The 18,357-nt window shown below is 39.9% G+C and overlaps 1 protein-coding gene across 1 annotated transcript in view; it reads right to left on the bottom strand.

The window, feature by feature from the left end:
* Positions 1–456: 456 nt before the first annotated feature.
* The window catches only part of LOC103257154 (exocyst complex component 4), a 235,348-nt gene continuing 217,447 nt past the window's right edge, over positions 457–18,357 (bottom strand). Inside the window, exons 8-10 of the mRNA XM_008054880.2 lie at positions 9,665–9,810; positions 4,942–5,034; positions 457–564 (exon numbers count right to left, since the gene is read on the bottom strand). Coding sequence (XP_008053071.1) covers positions 492–564; positions 4,942–5,034; positions 9,665–9,810 — 312 coding nt within the window. The 3' untranslated portion in view covers positions 457–491. The remainder of the gene's footprint in view (positions 565–4,941; positions 5,035–9,664; positions 9,811–18,357) is intronic.

The following is an 18,357-nucleotide window of genomic DNA, read 5'->3' as shown; positions in this document are numbered from 1 at the left end:
GGCACCCCAACCCCCCAGTCCAATGTCCAACAGCAGACTACAGAATAAACCATCTGTGCTATAGCAGTTAGAGCCAGTTGAGATGAGTTGGTAATACCAAAGAAATCTCATTTTTATCCACTTTTGTATCACCTTGTACACTTAGACTGGGTAACATTTTTTTTGAGTTGGAGTCTCACTCTGTCGCCCAGACTGGAGTACAGTGGCTGCTCCCGGCCACCGCAGCCTCGACCTGCTGGGCTCTGGCGATCCTTCCACCTCAGCCTTCTGAGTAGCCAGAATTATGGGCATGCGCTACCACACCCGGCTGATTTTTTGATTTGTTGTAGAGATGAGGTCTCACCAAGTTGCCCAGGCGGCTCTTGAACCCGCAGGCTCAGGCCATCCACTCCCCTCAGCCTCCCAAAGCGTGGGATTACAGGCTGAGCCACTGAGCCCAGCTAAGTTAACATTTTTTAATTGCGTGATAAATTGAAAATGTTGGCCGGAATTCAGTTTTGTACGATTTGCGCTTTCAATGCGACTTTGGTTTCCTTCTGGCCTTTCTGGTGGATATTCTTGCTGCTCCCCCAACAGAGGGAGAAGCTGACCTCCAAACCTGACCACCAGGAAGCGAGGCTGGCAGCTACATGCTGTGAACAGAAGAGTGAGAAACTTCTGCCAGTCTCTTCTGATTTGCCTGAACTATTCAGTTATGCCTTTTCAAGGATGAGGTAAAATGCAGATCTCACTGTGGTCCTGGGCCTGCCACATTAATGGAATAACTGGGAAAGGATGGCTACTGTGCTTGTCCCTCTTCTTTCCTATAGAAACGTTGAAAGCATTCATCAGAGAAACTTCTGTTCCTACATGAGACACCACCAAACTTTTAAAAAGCTGACCAGCTGATCCTTTCTCTCACAAAGTATGTGATATGTCAGCTCAACTGAAGTATTTCCCAGTGATTATTATGAACATGACATGCTTGCTAACTATTACTTTCTTCTCTTATAACCAGAGATAGTCTTCATATCTTGCCAAACACAGATAAGTGCAATAGACTTGTGCTTGAAAGTCCCATGTTTCAACTCACTTTTTGAAGGATGGGAAAATTCCTAGTTAGATTACAGTGATTTCCCCATTAACCATCCTCACAGAATAAAATTCCTCTGTCAGTTAGGTTTTACAAATATTTTTCAATTACACACAGCAGTTTTGTCCTGGGCCAGACAACTCAAGGGCAACATTTCTACATAATAAGGCTTATAATTGCCGAGAACAAAACCACACGTGTGTAACCTCTACTTCGCCTTAAATGCAAAAACCAATGGAAACCCAGAGGCTGGTGGTAGCTGCGGTGGCTCCATGTCCTCTTGAGGCCCTCTTCAAGTTCTCTCCGTCCTACTGGAGAGCTTCACTGTCCTCCTTCATTCTATCACCAAGTCCTCCAGTATCACCTTGACATTTACTGCGCCAGGCACGGTGTGAAGCATGGGAACTAACCAGTATGCCTTCATAGGACTCAGAGTTTTATGGCAAACTCACACTGAGGAGTACGGAAGGGATGGAGAGAGAGCACTAAGACATGGCAGCAATGCCCAGCAGGAGCCACAGCCCAGGTGTGTCTGTGAGCAGCCGGTGAGGGGAAGCCAGCAGGGAAGTTCATGGGAACAAGACATGACTCGGTGTATTTTGGGAAGCTGAGAGGATTCCGCCGTATGATGACCCAGACAGAAAGGATGAGCAACACCTGTGGAAACCCTGCAAGGACACTGCAGTCCTAGAAACGACAACCCAGGGGGAAGGACACAGAGCTCACTCTTCCAGACACTTCATCCAACACACTCCCAGTCGACCCACCCAACTTCTAAAACCACCTCACAGCAAGGCTATTTTCAATTAACAGTAAAAAGGAAACGGGAGGCACAGAGGTGATGAGGCCTGCTCACGGGGCAGAGTTGGTGAGGGCACTGGATCCCTACATGGAGGCACCTGGGCCAGCAGCCCTCCTCTGCACAGTCACACAACGCTGTCTGAAGAGGTCATGGAACAAGGGACTGGATATCATCCGCATGGCCATGGCACAGCACATACATTGCTTGTCCTAAGGAAAATAAAAGTCTGTCGGTCATTTACCCCTGAGGACTAATGACACTTGAATCTGAGTGATGGAAGGTTGCACTGTTGCCCACTGACAGTGTGGTCTACCTTGAAGTTTCAGATCAGTGCTTTCACTTGGAGCCAGATAGTGACCCTAAAGGAACTGGGTAAGGGTGGGGACAGAGGCTTACAAGGACTCTTTTTAGAAGTGATGTTAAAACTACTCTGAAAAATAAGGTTTACTCATTTTGAAAAAAATGAAATGTTCAGTATTCAACCTAAAAAAGAAGAGAGAAAAGCTCTGTCACCATTAAAAAAATTTATGTACACCAGAAGACAGGTGGAAAGAAATCACGGAGAAAAACTTCAACTATACCTCAAGCCAACTCTGAAAAAATTTAAATTAGGACACTGAGTATGAAAAATATTCTAGCCCTTGATCACCCACTGCACCCCAAGTGGCAGCAGAAGAACAACACACCTCTGCAAGAAGGACTGCTCTGTGCCATCCTTTCTTTTTCACACTGTGCAGTCCGCTCTGTTCTCCCAGGAAGGGAGCGGCCTGTCAGAGCATGTGTCACCCCCTTCCTTAGCCCCTGTCCAACCACAGGGCAAGTGTGTTCTTCATGTATTCTGGTTCTAACTACCCTCTGGACTCCTACATGTCAAAGCTCTGAGGTGTGCACACACTGTATGTGCTCCAAAATAAATGACAACCCTTTAATATTAAATAAAATGCCGGCAGTATAATCTCCCTTCTGAGACCTTACCCCTATTTCTAGGCTTTTACTTTGGGCAACTGCATATCCAAGCTGTGGGGCTATCACTGTGAAATACACATGAGCATAAAGAAACATCTTTGGAAAAACTAACAGCTTATTGATTAATACAGAAGGTGAAGGCAGGAAGAATGAGGCAATAGTCTTTAAATCCAGAAAGGTAGACTTGTTACCTCACAGTGTTCTGATGTAGAACTATGAGTTCTAAAAACCAAAATATTTAACTGGCTGGGCGTGGTGTCTCATGCCTATAATCCCAATACTCTTAAGAAGAAGACATAAGAGAATCACTTGAGATGAGGCACTGCAGGCCAGCCTGGGCAACACAGTGAGACCCCTTCTCTATGCAAAATAAAAACATTAGCCAGACAAGGGACACACGCCTGTAATCCCAGCTACTCAAGAGGCTGAAGGGAAAAGATCCCTTGAGTTTGAGGCTGCTGCGTTTCAGCCTGGGCAACAGAGCAAGACCCTGTCTCAAAAAACAAAATCAAAGAACTAAATATTTAATTGTGTCGGCTAGTCACTGCAAAACGTTCTGCATGCCCTCAATGCACCAAAGATAATAAAAGTATTTTTGCCTGTCCCTCTTAAAGTCCAGAGTTCTAAAAAAACTTAAACAATCACTCTCTTCTCTTAAATTCTCGAGTCATTTTATCCATACTGCCCAGTTAGTTTGTTAGTATTTACTTTCTGATTGTTACTGGTGTGTGTGTGTGTGTGTGTGTGTGTGTGTGTGTGTGTGTGTGTGTGTGTGTGTGCGCGCGCATGCGCGCGCACCTTAAATTTCATACCTGGATTTTTTTTTTTTTTTAAGTGGGGGTCTTGCTCTGTTGCCCAGGTTGTAGTGCAATGGTGCGATCATGGCTCACCACAGCCTTGACCCCCTGAGTTCAGGCAATCCCTCCACCTCAGCCTCCCAAGTAGCTAGGACTACAGGCGTGGGACATCATGTCTGACTAATTTTTTCTTTTTTTTTTTTGAGTTGGAGTCTCACTCTGTCGCCCAGACTGGAGTGCAGTGGCTGCTCCCGGCCACCGCAACCTCGACCTGCTGGGCTCCGGCGATCCTACTGCCTCAGCCTTCCAAGTAGCTGGAACTACAGGCGCGTGCTACCACGCCCGGCTGATTTTTTGATTTATTGTAGAGATGAGGTCTCACTGCCCAGGTGGGTCTCGAACCCACGGGCTCAGGCAATCCACTCATCTCAGCCTCCCAAAGGCGCGGGATTACAGGCTGAGAATTTTTTATTTTTTGTGGAGATGAGGTCTCGCTATGTTGCCCAGGCTGGTCTTGAACATCTGGGTTCAAGCAATCCTCCCGCTTTGGCCTTCCAAAGTACTAGGATTACAAGTGTGAGCCACCATGTCTCACCATAACTGGATTTGAAGGTTCCACCTTATATTTCTTTGTTCTCAACAGCCAGCCCTTCTAGCACTTCATATGTCGAACACCTAGCAGCCCCTTGCAAGTCTTTCCTAATTAATTACATTTACCACAATTTACCATGATTTTTGTCACAGAAGGAACTGTTGGTCTGATTTCTTAAATTCTATTTCTTTATACTTTATTTTCTAGTATTTCCTCCTGCAGATTATAGCTCTTTGGTACCATACATGGGTATCAAAGTTATGCTGACTAAACCATACTATTTGGAAGCATCCTTTTTCCATTTAAGTAAAGACAGAGGTTTCCTTTGCCCTTTTCCAAATCATAGATACTCGTACCATATTCCAGAAGATGTCGAAACAACTGTGAGAAGTAACAGTGGTTGCAATTCCAGAAGGAGGGCATTCAGCTAGCCTGGGACTGACTGATGTCAGCTCTCTAAGCAAGAAGAGTCTGGCTTCCCCTCTTCTTGCTCTCAATTCCCACTTGAACAGTACAGGTCTACAAATCCTGTGGCCAGAGTAATACTTCAGTTACTTGGCAGCATATGCCAGAAAATGACAGAAGAAACTAATTATCAAGTCGTTCGACTTCAGTTATCTTGAATCCTGTGAATACAGATCACAAACTCACTTGCAAAAACCACTTCAGATACACCTATGGAACATTCATTTTTCCAAAGACGCCCAAGTACCTACCTTGAAGTTCTCCACTCCGACTGTAGAGCTCCCTTCTCTGCTCGCGTAGATAGGCGCTCATGCTGATGGCATGGGAGGACGATTCAAACCTGCAGGAAAACAGGGAAGGAGTCAGGCACCAGTCAGACATAGTGTGCAGCTGTGCGCTCCTAAAGTATCCTGCCATGGTCTATGTGATGCTCCCACTGGCCCACAATCAGGACACTGTGGCCAGACCCTGACAGGGCCAGGGCCAGGGCCAGGGTCAGTGGCAATAGCTCTTGACCTCCGGAGGATACTCCTGGAAAACATGCCTCTCCAACCATATCTGGCTCTTCTGCTTACTCTCCCTCTCAGCTGGTACCATTCTCTCAGTCCCACTCATTCTGCCTTCAGACCACAGCTCTCATCAGTCCCAGTCATTCTGCCTTTAGAAACCTTGGCCAGTATCCCGACAGACACAGCGGCAAGCACATCCTATCAAGACATCTAAGTATGCTGCCATCAACTCAAAAGCCATCAGTGATTGCCAGCTGCCACCTCAGACACACCGGCTCCTTGGGGCAGAACTCCCATCTTTCTGGCTCTCCCCATTAGAGGACAAGTGCAAAGGCAGACCAGAAATGCCGCTGAATAATGACAGCAAAGAAGCAAGGCATCGAGGGCTCTCCCAAATGTCCTACAACAATGTTGCTTCTAAACAGCAGTCATTTTCTGACCATCCACCCACCACATAAAATAATCTCAGAAATACTGAGCTATAACATGTGTGTTCACACCTATCCCAGTTTCGGAGGTCAGAAACATGGGAGATAGATGCACGACAATGAAAAGGCCTCTGCCTCTAAAAGCTAAAAAAACACACAAGCAAATCAGTCTTAAGAGAAACTTGCAAGTAAGAAAGAAGGGTAAAATTATGACTGTATCAAACAGTAAATCCTTTGACATATTAAGAGATTCTTCATTGCAAACCTGTGATCTCCAAAGGCCGAATAACAACCTGCCAGAAGGAGGAATCCTTCTAAGAATGACTGCCATTGAGGGGTAAGCAGCAACATAGGAAAGGGCAGCCATGACAAGGGGATAGGTTTCTGGCAACAAGGAAGGTGCATCATCATTTTCTTAATGAAGTCTTCTTCAACCTTTGTTTGACAAGAAAGAATACCACAATAATGTCAGCTCATGAGAGAAACACTTGGGTTACTCAGTACCCTCTCTGCATTCTGCCTAGAAATAAGAGGGCGCTAACAGCTAGAAAGAAGGCAAAGTGTGCAGTACTTCAAAAGTGCCACCTGCCAGTCAAGTGCAGAAGGGAAGCCACTGACCTCTAAAAAGCACACTGACAGCTATTGATCAGATATGGCAAAGGGAAAAAGTCTTAAGCAAAGAATAGAGAGACACAGATAGCACAATAAGAGAGGACTTACACACACTTAATTAACCTTGGCTAGGGGCAATTAAAGAGGGTAATAAAAGCCTTTCACAGACATGATTAAAACAGATTACAGCTCCCAAAATCTTCATCCTTTATGACTTGTAGTTTTGCTACTCAGGAATTCCTTTTATATATGCAACAAGTCACGGATTCATATAATTTTACAGTAAAGAGGCACTAGAGATTATTCAGTTGCACCTCCTTACTTTATAGTCAAAGGCACCAAGGTCTGCTAAAACAGGAGACCTGCTCACACATACAGCTCATTAACAATAGAGCCAGACAAGAAGTATGCAATCTGTAACAATGGCCTAATACTACTGTGACAGTGATGAATGTTTGTTACTGCCTAATAATAATAAATATTTAACAAGTATTTAAGTTAATTTGTTCATTTCCAAATATATATATATTTATACATATAGATATTAAGATATATTTAGATATATATCTAAATATATATATATCTATATATAAATATATAGATAGATTTATATATATAGATATATATAGATATATATATCTATATATAAATATATATATATAGAGAGAGATAGATTTATATATATATAGTTTCTAAAACCACAACTTCAGGAGCACTAGCTAAACGCTTGAGAATGTCTGTGGGGTCTGAGGTTAAAAGTTAGGGGTAAACGGTTGAGAGCATGAACTCTAAAAACCCTGAAGCCTGCTTTCTGCAATACCCTAGATTTAGAAATGTAAGTGAACTAGAAAAAAGAAAAGGGAAAGAAAAGCAAGGGCCCAACTAAGCAGCATCTGAGGCTTCTTAGTTGCTCTGCCAACCACCTTTTCCTCCGCTGTCTCTCTGGTTGGCCGGCATATCCCTGACTCCACCTGGGCATTCTGCTTCCTTGCTCCCGCCTTGCTCAGAAACGTGCTCAGGAAACGTGGCTTCCTCTCTAGCTGGAAGCCAAGCACCAGAGATGCACCTGCCTGGTTTAAGACAACCTCTGGTCTGCTTCCCTTTGTCAGTGACTGTTTTAGGAATGGGCCTGAGAGCCGATCCTAGAACCTAATAGGAACTTGCAGAGGGGCTTTGACGCTTAGCAGAATAATGGATAATTAATAATTAATAGAAAATATATTTTAAATGGTACAGACACTTTGAAGATAGTTTGACAGTGTCTTACAAAGCTAAACACAGAATTACCACATGATCCAGTAATGTGCTCCTTGGTATGTACCCAAATAAGTTGAAAATTTATGTCCACACAAAAACCTGTATTTGAATGTATATAGCAGGCTTCATTCATAATTGCCAGAGTTGGAAGCAACCAAGACGCCCTTCAGTGGGTAAACAGATAAGCTCTGGCACCTCCACACAAAGGAATGTGATTCAGCAATACAAAGAGGTAGCTATCAACCCACAAAAAATGTGGAAGAGCCTCAGCTGCCTACCCCTAAGTAACATGCAGCTGAAAAGGCTCCATTTTGCATGATTCTAAGTGCATGACGTTCTGGAAGAGAACAGCTATGGAGGCAAGTGGCTGCCAGGGAATGGAGAAGGGAGGGATGGACACATGAAGCCAGAAGATGTGTAGGACCATGAGACAGCTCCCTATGGCATTGCAGTGGTGGACACACAATGGTCTGCATTTGTCAGAATCCATTAGAAGTGTACAAAATAAAGAGTGAACTCTCTTGTAAGCTGTGGACTTATGTTCATCATGCTGTCACGGTAATGATTCATCAAATGCAGCAAATATGCCATACTAAGGAAGAGGGGACTATAAGAGGATTCTGTGGACTTCCTGCTCCACTCTTATATAAACCTAAAACTGCTCTAAAAAATAACCTCTAAAGAGAAAGAGAGTCACAGGAAGAGTCACATGCCATACCCTTGGCGGCACTAACGTTATTGGACTGGGGCTGAGGCAAACACCTCGTGGTCACAATGGAGAACATCACTGACGTGTAGAGAATGACCAGGTGGAAGGATAGAAAGAACTGGATCCTTTGTGATACTGTAGTGGTGAATTTAAAAAGCCTCTACATCCATCCTTAATATAGGAGACGATAACTTTCCTATGCTTCAGTCTATTCTATTTGTGGTTTTACATTACTTGCAATCAAAAGCATTTTAATATTGCATCTACCGTCTGAACAAAAACAGTTTAAAAAGAAATGCATTCAACAAACAGACCAGATTTCATTCCAGACGGGGACATAGTAAATCTCCTCGCTGTGAGATCACAAGCTAAATGAACTGTTGAAACTTTGACGTAATTAATAAAAACACCATGAAGTCAAGATAAAAGTGAATCAATAAAAGCTACTGAAGCTTCAGGTGTTGAAAAAGAACAAATTGAAAATATTGGGATGGTACTTCTGTGATCATTTTACATGCCTACATTCACAATAACAAGTTCTTATATATCTGTTAACCCAGAGAACACATAAGTTTGAAGTTACACTGCCAGGATTCAAAGCCTGTTTCTACCACTCGTTAGCCATGTGACCTCACATGAATTACTTAGCCCCTCATGTTTCAATTTTTTTATGTTTATAAGAGGATTAAAAATAGAACCCTTTCTAATAAGGTTGATATAATAAGTAAATGAGATAATCCATGAAAATGACTTAATGCCCTGACTAGCGCTTAGTAAGGACCAGAAATGTTAGCTATTATTACTGCTGTTGAAATTTGGTATAATCCAAATTAAATATGTTGAGATCATTTTTTGAAACTCACCTAGTACAGTGCCTGGTGGCCAGGAAGCACTCAATCAACAATAATGGTTATTATTAATGTTAATATCAGTATTATTAATCATTAGCTATTACACTTTGGGCACAAAGCCTGATGAGGTTAACTAAGATAGTAATTAGAAAAAAAAACTCCAGATTGTTCTTTTATTAAACATCTAACCACATAAAGCCCAGTACAATACTGCTTGGCTAAGATTTGCATAACTTTATTAACAAAGGTTGTTTCTTGGCACTTGGGGCTTCTTCAAGGCTGACATTATTTCATTTCTTTTTATTTCGTATAAAATTCCCAGAAACTACCGGAGAGTTTCATTTCCCTTAATTTTATATAAAACTGAGAAACAAGCTCCAAATTTTTATTAAGAGTTCCAGATAGTCCAGTAACCAAATTCCAAAGCAGCCACTTCTCCTTACAGAAAACAAAAGTAAACACAATGAACATATATTCACTTCCTACAAATTACTTTAATCAACTTTAGCTAAAGAAAGTAATGGCTATCCATAAAGTGAAAGGCATACTACTCGGACCTAACACTTCTTGATACCTGCTATCTTACTAGCAGAGTAATACTTACTTGAAAAGAGAATTTTTTGGCCTTTGAGGTTTCTTCTTGGCAAAAAAGGCTGCAAACTCTCTTCCTGTACTGGCATAGCTTAGTTGAGCTGATGGTTCAGAGGCTGTACGAGTATTTTTCATATCCAAGTACTCAGTCAATAGCATCTAAACAACAAGACAGTTTAATACACATATTTTAATGTGCTACTAGAACAATCATTTTTAAAACATGCAAATATAATTCTAAAACATAATCATTCCTGACATTCAGAAGTATTCAGTTAAACTGGTCATGCATTTTTCTACTAGATCTGAGCTGAGGAAAGATTCATTATAGTCAGAATGTCATCCTGCGTGTTACCTATTCATGAGGAACAGCATGTAGTGGGCAGTTGAACAGGGGTGAAAAGAGAACAGTTTTATTGATCATCTGCTTATATGCAAATACTATAATAAGTGAGCTAATCAACATTCTTTAACCATAATTCAGTATCCTGAATTACTGCAACATTTGCAACAATGTCATGATATTTCTCTGAGGGCTTATTATGCTGTAGGCAAGACACTGTTCATTTAGATGTATTGTCTCATTTAAAGCACAAAATTTGTGCCGGGCTCGGTGGCTCAGCCTGTAATCCCGTGCCTTTGGGAGACTGAGGTGAGTGAATAGCCTGAGCCCGCGGGTTCGAGACCCACCTGGGCAGCGAGACCTCATCTCTACAATAAATAAAAAAAATCAGCCGGGCGTGGTGGCGCATGCCTGTAATTCCGGCTACTTGGAAGGCTGAGGTGGAAGGATCGCCAGAGCCCAGCAGGCCGAGGCTGCGGTGGCCGGGAGCAGCCACTGCACTCTAGTCTGGGCAACAGAGTAAGACTCCAACTCAAAAAAATAAAATAAAATAAAGCACAAAACTTTATCAGGCAAACACTCAGATTATATATAAGAAAATGGGCTCCAAGAGGTGCAGGACCTACAAAGTAATCCCTCGAGGGCTGACTAAGGAGTGCCTGCTCCCATTACCCAGACTGAAGTGCAGTGTGGAGTGCCTGCTCTTCCCACTCACTGTGTTAGCATAGTAAATAAGTACTTTAACAAATCTTCTAAGGAGAAGCATAGAAAGCAGGGCCATGGCCACTACTCATCGTGGAAGTGTCCAAGAAAGAAAAACTGCTTTTTTGATCCAATACTGCCTCCAGGCAGATTATAAAATCAATCCACTTTGAAGTCTCATAATAATCACAAAGCAAAAGCCTATAATAGACACACTGAAAACAAAAAGCAACAAAGTAAAACATATTACCAGAGAAAACCACATAACCACAAAAGAAGATAATAAAAAAAGAAGAAAGTTAGAGAATTACAAAACAACTAGGAAATAGGTAACAAAATGGCAGTACTAAGTCCTTACCTATCAATAACAACATTGAATGTAAATGAACCAAATTCCACAACTGAAAGACATAAAGTCACTGAATGGAGTTAAAAAAACAACACCCAATTATATGCTGCATACAAGACACTCACTTCATCTATAAAGGGACACATACACTAAAAGTGAAGGGATGGACAAAGATATCCCATGCAAAGGAAAACCGAAAGAGAGTAGCTATATTTGTATCCGAAAAAATAGACTTTAAATCAAAAACTGTAAAAAGAGATTTGTAAAAGGTCATTATATAATGATAAAGGGGTGAATTCAGCAAGATAACATAAAAATAGTAAATATACATATACCCAACACTGAAGCATCCAAATATATAAAATAAATGTTAATAGATCTAAAGGGAGAGACAGACTGCAATAAAATAGCAGCAGAGGACTTCATCATTCACTCTCAGCAATGAACAGATCATCCAAGGAGAAAATCAAAGAAGCACTATCACTTAACTCTACCCTAGGGCAAATGAACATAACATATATTTACAGAACGTTTCATCCAATTGCGACAGAATACACATCCTTCTCATCAGTGCATGGAACATTCTCTAGGAATGACCATAAGTCAGGTCACAAGACAAGTCTCCACAAACTCAAAAAAGTCAAAATCATATCAAGTGCCTTTCCAATCACAACAGAATAAAATCAGAAATCAGTAGCAAGAGAAACTTTGGAAACTGTACAAATACATGGAAATTAAACAACAATGCTCCTAAAAAACCAATGGGCCAGTGAAGAAACTAACAAGAAAATTTAAATATCTCTTGAAATAAATGAAACTGGAACCACAACATACCAAAAACTAGGACATAACAAAAGTAGTACTAAGAGGGAAGTTTTTAGCAATAAACACCTAATCAAAAAAGTAGAACGACTTCAAATAAACAACCAGATGATGCAACTAAAGGAACCAGACAAACGGGACCAAATCAAACCCAAAACTAGAATAATAACATCAAAACAGAAATAAAAATTGAGACGTAAAACCAATACAAAAATCAACAAAATGAAAAGTTGGCTTTTTAAAAGAGAAACAAAATCAGTTAACCAGTAGTAAGACTAAGAAAAAAAAGAAGACTCAAATAAATAAAATCATAGAAAAAATCAAACATTGAAACTAACAGCAGAGAAATATAAAAGACCATTAGAAACTATTATGAATGACTACACACCAACAAATTGGAAAAGCTGTAAGAAACAGATAAATTCCTGGACCCATAAAACCTACCAAGACTGAACAATAAAGAAATAGAATACCTGAGCAGACCAACTATGAGTAACAAGATTGAAGCAGTCATTTTAAAAAATCTCTCATCAAAGAAAAGCCCAGGACCTGATGGATTCACTGCTGAATTCTACCAAACATTTAAAAGAAGAACTAATACCACTCCTACTCAAACTATTTCAAAAAATTGAAAAGGGAATAATTCCAAATCATTCTATAAAACCAGCATTATTCTAATACCAAAACCAGACAAGGATACAACAACAACAAAAGAAAACTAGAGGCCAATATCCCTGATAAACACAGATGTAAAAATCCTCAACAAAATACCAGACAATCAAATTCAACAACACATCAAAAGATCATTCACCATGATCAAGTGAGATTCAACCCAGGTACGTAAGGATTGTTCAATATATGCAAACCAATACATGCAATACAACACACCAACAGAATCAAAGACAAAAACCATATGATCATTTAAATAGATGCTAAAAAGGCATTCAATAAAATTCAACATCCCTTCATAATAAAAACTCTCAGCAAAATGGGTATAAAAAATAAATACCTCAACATGATAAATGCTATATATGATAAATATCTATTCTCAACTAATATCATACTAAATGGGGGGGATTGGAAAGCCTTCTTACAAATATCTATCTGGAACAAGACAAGGATATCCACTCTTACCACTTTTATTTAACATAGCACTGAAGTCCTGTCAAGAGCAATTAGGTGAAACAAAAATATAAAGGATATTCAAACTGAAAAAGAAGAAGTCAAATTATCATTGTTTGCAGGCAAATGATCTTATATTTAGATAAACCGAAAAACACTCAAAAAAATTGATAAATTTAGTAAAGGTGTAGTACACAAAAATCAACATACAAAAATCAGTAGTGTTTCTATGTGCTAACAGAGTTCAATCTGAAAAACAAATCAAGAAAACAATCCCCCCCACCAAAAAAAGCTTTAAAAAAAAAATCCTAGGAATAAATTTAACCAAAGGAATGAAAGATCTCTACAAGGAAAACTATAAAACATTTATGAAAGAAATTGAACAGGACACACAAGAAATGGAAATCCCATGCTCATGTACTGGAAGAACTGACATTGTTAAAATGTTTACGCTACCCAAAGCAATCTACAGATTCAATGTGATCCTTATCAAAACACCAATGAAATAATTCACAGAAATAGAAAATAAAATCCTAAAATTCATATGGACCACAAAAAACCTTAAATAGCTAGAGCAATCCAGACCAGAAAGAACAAAGTGAGAGGCAACACACTACCTGATTTCAAATTATACTACAAAGCTATAATAATCAAATCAGCAATGTATTGGTACATAAAAACAGACCCATAAACCAATGGAACAGAATATAGAGCACCCAGAAATAATCTACACACTTACAGTCAAGTCATTTTCAACAAACACTGGGGAAAAGACAGTTACTTTAATAAATGGTGCTGGGGAAACAGAGTATCTCTGAGCAAAAGAATAGAAAAACCAACTCAAAATAAATTAAAGACTTAAATGTAAGATCTGAAACTACTAGAAGAAAGCATTGGGGAAACACAGGAGATTTTTTGAGTAAGACTTTAAAAGCACAGGCAACAACAATAAAAATGGACAAATATGATTAGAACACACTAAATACCTTCTTCACAGCAAAGAAATCAACAAAGTGAAGAGACAATCTACAGAATGACAGAAAATATCTGCAAACTAACCATCCAACAAGGAATTAATAACCAGAATACATAAGGAACTCAAACAACAATAGTGCATATATATATTATATATATATATAATTTAAAAGACCTGAATAGACACCTCAAAAGAAGAAAGAAATGGCCAACAGATACAGGAAAAGAAATGCTCAAAATCACTAATCATCCATGAAATGCAAATTAAAATTACACTGAGATATCATCTCACCCATAAAATGGCTATTATCAAAAAGACAAAAAATAAATACTGGCAAGTAAACAAAGGGTAAGCCAGGTTCACACCTATAATCCCAGCACTTTGGGAGGCTGAGGCGAGAGGATTGCCTGAGTCCACTGGTTTGAGGGCAGCCTTAGCAACATGGTGAGACCTCGTTTCTATAATAAATAAAAAAATTCGCTGGACATGGTGGCTCATGCCTGTGACTCCAGATACTTGGAAGGCTGAGGCGGAAGGACCACCTGAGCCCAGCAAGTCAAGGCTGCGGTAGCTGTGAGCGTGCCACTGTACTCCAGTCTGGGTGACAGAGTGAGAATCCTACTCAAAAAAAAAAGAAAAAGAAAGAAAGAAAGGGTAATGCCTGCACACTGTTGGTGGAGTGGAAAATATTACAGCCATTATGGAAAACAGTATGGAAATTCCTTAAATAATAAGGAAAAAATAAAAATACCATATCATATGATCCAGCAATTCCACTGCTGGGTATCTATCCAAAGGAAAAAGAAACCTGTATATCAAAGACCTCGCTGCACTCCTATGTCATTCAGCACTGTTCACAATAGCCAAGATAAGAAATCAACATAAGTGCCTATCAATGGATGAATTCTGTCATTTGAAGCAACATGAATGGAACTGGAGGTCACTATGCTAAGTGAAATAAGCCAAACTCAGAAAGATAAACATCGCATGTCCTCTCCCGTGCTGGAGCTAAAAAAGGGGATCTCATGGAGGCAGAGAGCAGAATGGTGGTTCCCAGAGGCTGAGAAGGGAAGGAGTCAGGAGGGGAGGAAGAGAAGTTAGTCAATGGGTACAAAATGCAGTTCAATAGTAGGAATGAGTTCTAGTATTTAAAACTACAGTAAGAAAGTTATAGTTAACAATAATTTATTATATATTTCAAAATAACTAGAAGAGAAGAATTATAATGTTCCCAACATAAACAGAAGATAAATGTATAAGGTGCTGGATATCCAGATTACCCTGATGTGATCATAACATTGTATGCATGTGTCAAAATACAACATGTACCCCCCAAAATAAGTACAACTATTTTATGTCAATTTTAAAAATTAAAATCAATCTGCTATAAAGCCACAGACATTGGGATTGGGCTAAAATCAGCTGTTCTACTATTTCTAAGATTAGTATTCTAAAAAGTTCCCATGGCTGTGAAAGAAAATAGTAGATCTGCAACAGAAACCATCATGGTTCCTAAAAATATCTAAACTGGGACTAAAGCATATCAATTCATTTCTACAGTCCCTTACCACATTTAAAGTTTTAAAATACCCAAGTGACAGAGCATAGGTAGGCATGCAAATCTACCCATCACTCATGTAAAAGCTTTTCAGAGACTCAGGGTGCTAAGTACTATTCATTCATGCATTGAAGGTTTAAGGATGAAACTAAGCATTATCATCAATGGGTATCCATGAAGCACCCTATAAACAAGATGTAGCCCAACTAAATTTTAAAGCAATTATGTCACCATTATAAGCACACACACATTACTCAGTACTTATCAAATATAGTAAATTTTTAAAATATTAGACCTTCCTGGAGCCTCAAACCTATGAAATCAGAATTCCTATCTACATCTTGGAAGAAACAGAATTGGTGGTATTAAGAAACTGGCCTAAGATGTTACAATCACAAAATAACAGGCCGGATTTCAACTAGATTTACTGCCTCCAAAGACTATACTCTTAACCATGGCACTCTACGCCCACCAAGAGCAGACCAATTGCCAATGAGAATGGGGCATGCCAGGTGCAGTGGCTCAAGCCTGTCATCTCAGCACTTTGGGAAGGGGACGCAAGAGCATTGCCTGAACTCAGGAGTTCAAGACCAGCCTGGACAACTTCGTGAGACCTTGTCTCTATAATAAATTAAAAAATTAGCTAGGCGTAGTGGGGAGGGCCTGTGTTTCCAGTTACTTGGAAGCTGAGGTGAAAGGATTGCCTGAGCCCAGCAGTTTGAGGCTATGGTGGCCATGAGTGTGCCACTGCACTCCAGCCTGGGTAACAGAGTGAGATTCTGACTCAAAAAAAAAAAAAAAGAAGAAGAAGAAAAAGAAGAAGAAGAAGAATGGGGCTCTAGGAGGCAATACACAGACTTCACTTATTCCATGCTCCACACAATGGAGGTTGCACTGGGAGAGTGTAAAGTGTTCACAGGCAGGAAGATTTATGGAATTTACTTACAAGGCCACTAGAGTTACATTCAGCAAGCTGATGAAACAACACAACAAATACTATCTCTGTGAAAACATACCTTGAACTACCCAACGATCAGGGAAAATATGGGGTTGGGTCTCTAGTAACAATTAAGCTGGGAGATTCCATTGTGCTGTGGTCTGGTTCTGGTGCTAATCAGATTTTCGGCAGTCTGTGCCAAAGAAGTCTAATAACCAGAAAAGAATTCCAAATTGATACAACATAGAAGGATGTCTACAGATGCCCTGTTTCACTCATGTTTCACATTTTTAACACCAACATGACAGAGACGTTTCTACCACAGCATGAAGTGCACTAATCCAAGTACTTCTTCTGAAGTACTTACTGTCCTAGGATCCAGTGGCCGAGGCCTTGTATGATAAAACACTGGCTGACCAGGACATAACTAACCAGGGTCCTCAGAACCCAGGGACTTTAGGACCACTGGGTTGCTTTTCTCCTCATCAATAAAGTAGCCCAAATTGTTACCTCTCAGGACTGTGAGCCTCTTCCTTTCCATCTACAAACACATGCTACTCCTACCTCTCGATAAAAACCATAGGTAGGCCCTTATGCTCTATCATCTTATTTCTCTTTGTCTTTAGGTCCCAAACTTCAAAGAGTAGCCTTCACATTCACTGTTTCCTTTACCACAATGTGGTTTATTACTGATTTCTCTCCCAAGCTCCAGTCCCACATCAGTGACTGCATGCTTGATATTTTCATGTTTCTCTGATAAAATCAACTTCCCTGAAAACCAAGTCATCTTTCCATAAAGCCAGTAATCCCTTCTGTCTTCTTTGGGTTTGTTTCTTATTTTCACTCATCTCCAGGTTTATATCTTCAAAACCACCTTTAGATACATGGCCTGTCCTTTGTGCCTACCAAGCAATTAGTTCCCATGTCCAGTCATGACTCTTTCTCAATTCTCTGAGTTTGCCTGTTTCTGCCCATTTTGATGGTCACCCACTTAGTTCAAGCCATGAAGTTTTCCTCATTTAATTTTCTGCCTTGTATCTCTTACTCTTTCAGTTGTTTCCATGTATTGTCAATCTGACTTAAACACTAATTTTCAATTGTATCTTATTTTTCTCAACATGGACCCAACCACTTACAACCCTTCCTTGAAAATATCCAAGCATTCTCATTTCTCAAAGGCTTAATCTAGACAATCCGATCTCCTAAATAAATCCCAACAAAACCTAACATGTACATTTCCACTGTTTTCTCTTCCATAAGTCTTCCCCAGGCCATTCTAGGCCAGCTGTGCCCTTACCTGAACTCCTAAAACACCCATTTTCAGCATCATTTAATAAAAATACATCAAAAACTGGCTGACACTATCAGTACTTATTTAATAAGTGCTAACAGATGCCTGGCTACCCTCAATTCTATTAGTACTTATTTAATAAGTAATAAAAGATGCCAAGCTACTCCCCCAATTTATATGTTCCTTAAAGCATTATATTTCTTTACTTCCACTACAGAGCCATGCAACATACCAGCAAATGAAAAACAGACTGAATTGCTGAATGTTTTAAACATATGATAAGAAGCCTTAATGTATATAATGCTATATGCAAATCAGATACTCTCCAAAGTAGGATGGATAAACCCTGTAAATTACTTCTCGGTACAAAAATCTGTAATACAAATAAAATTAAAATGATATAGGTGTGATTTTTAACCAGGGGGGAAATGGCTGCAATTTGTGTTTGTTTGTTGATTTTGCTGTGTTTGCCTGCTTTTCCTAATACTATTCACCACAAGCTGAAAAAAAATTACACTTTAAAATTCGGTAGCTGGGCTCGGTGGCTCAGCCTGTAATCCCACACCTTTGGGAGGCTGAGGTGAGTGGACTGCCTGAGCCCACGGT

Source organism: Carlito syrichta, unplaced genomic scaffold (genome assembly GCF_000164805.1).
Source record: "Carlito syrichta isolate Samal-C Ts95f unplaced genomic scaffold, Tarsius_syrichta-2.0.1 Scaffold301568, whole genome shotgun sequence".
Taxonomy (NCBI): Eukaryota; Metazoa; Chordata; class Mammalia; order Primates; family Tarsiidae; genus Carlito; species Carlito syrichta.
Note: the sequence above shows the minus strand (reverse complement) of the source record. Positions and strands in the feature narration are given on the sequence as shown.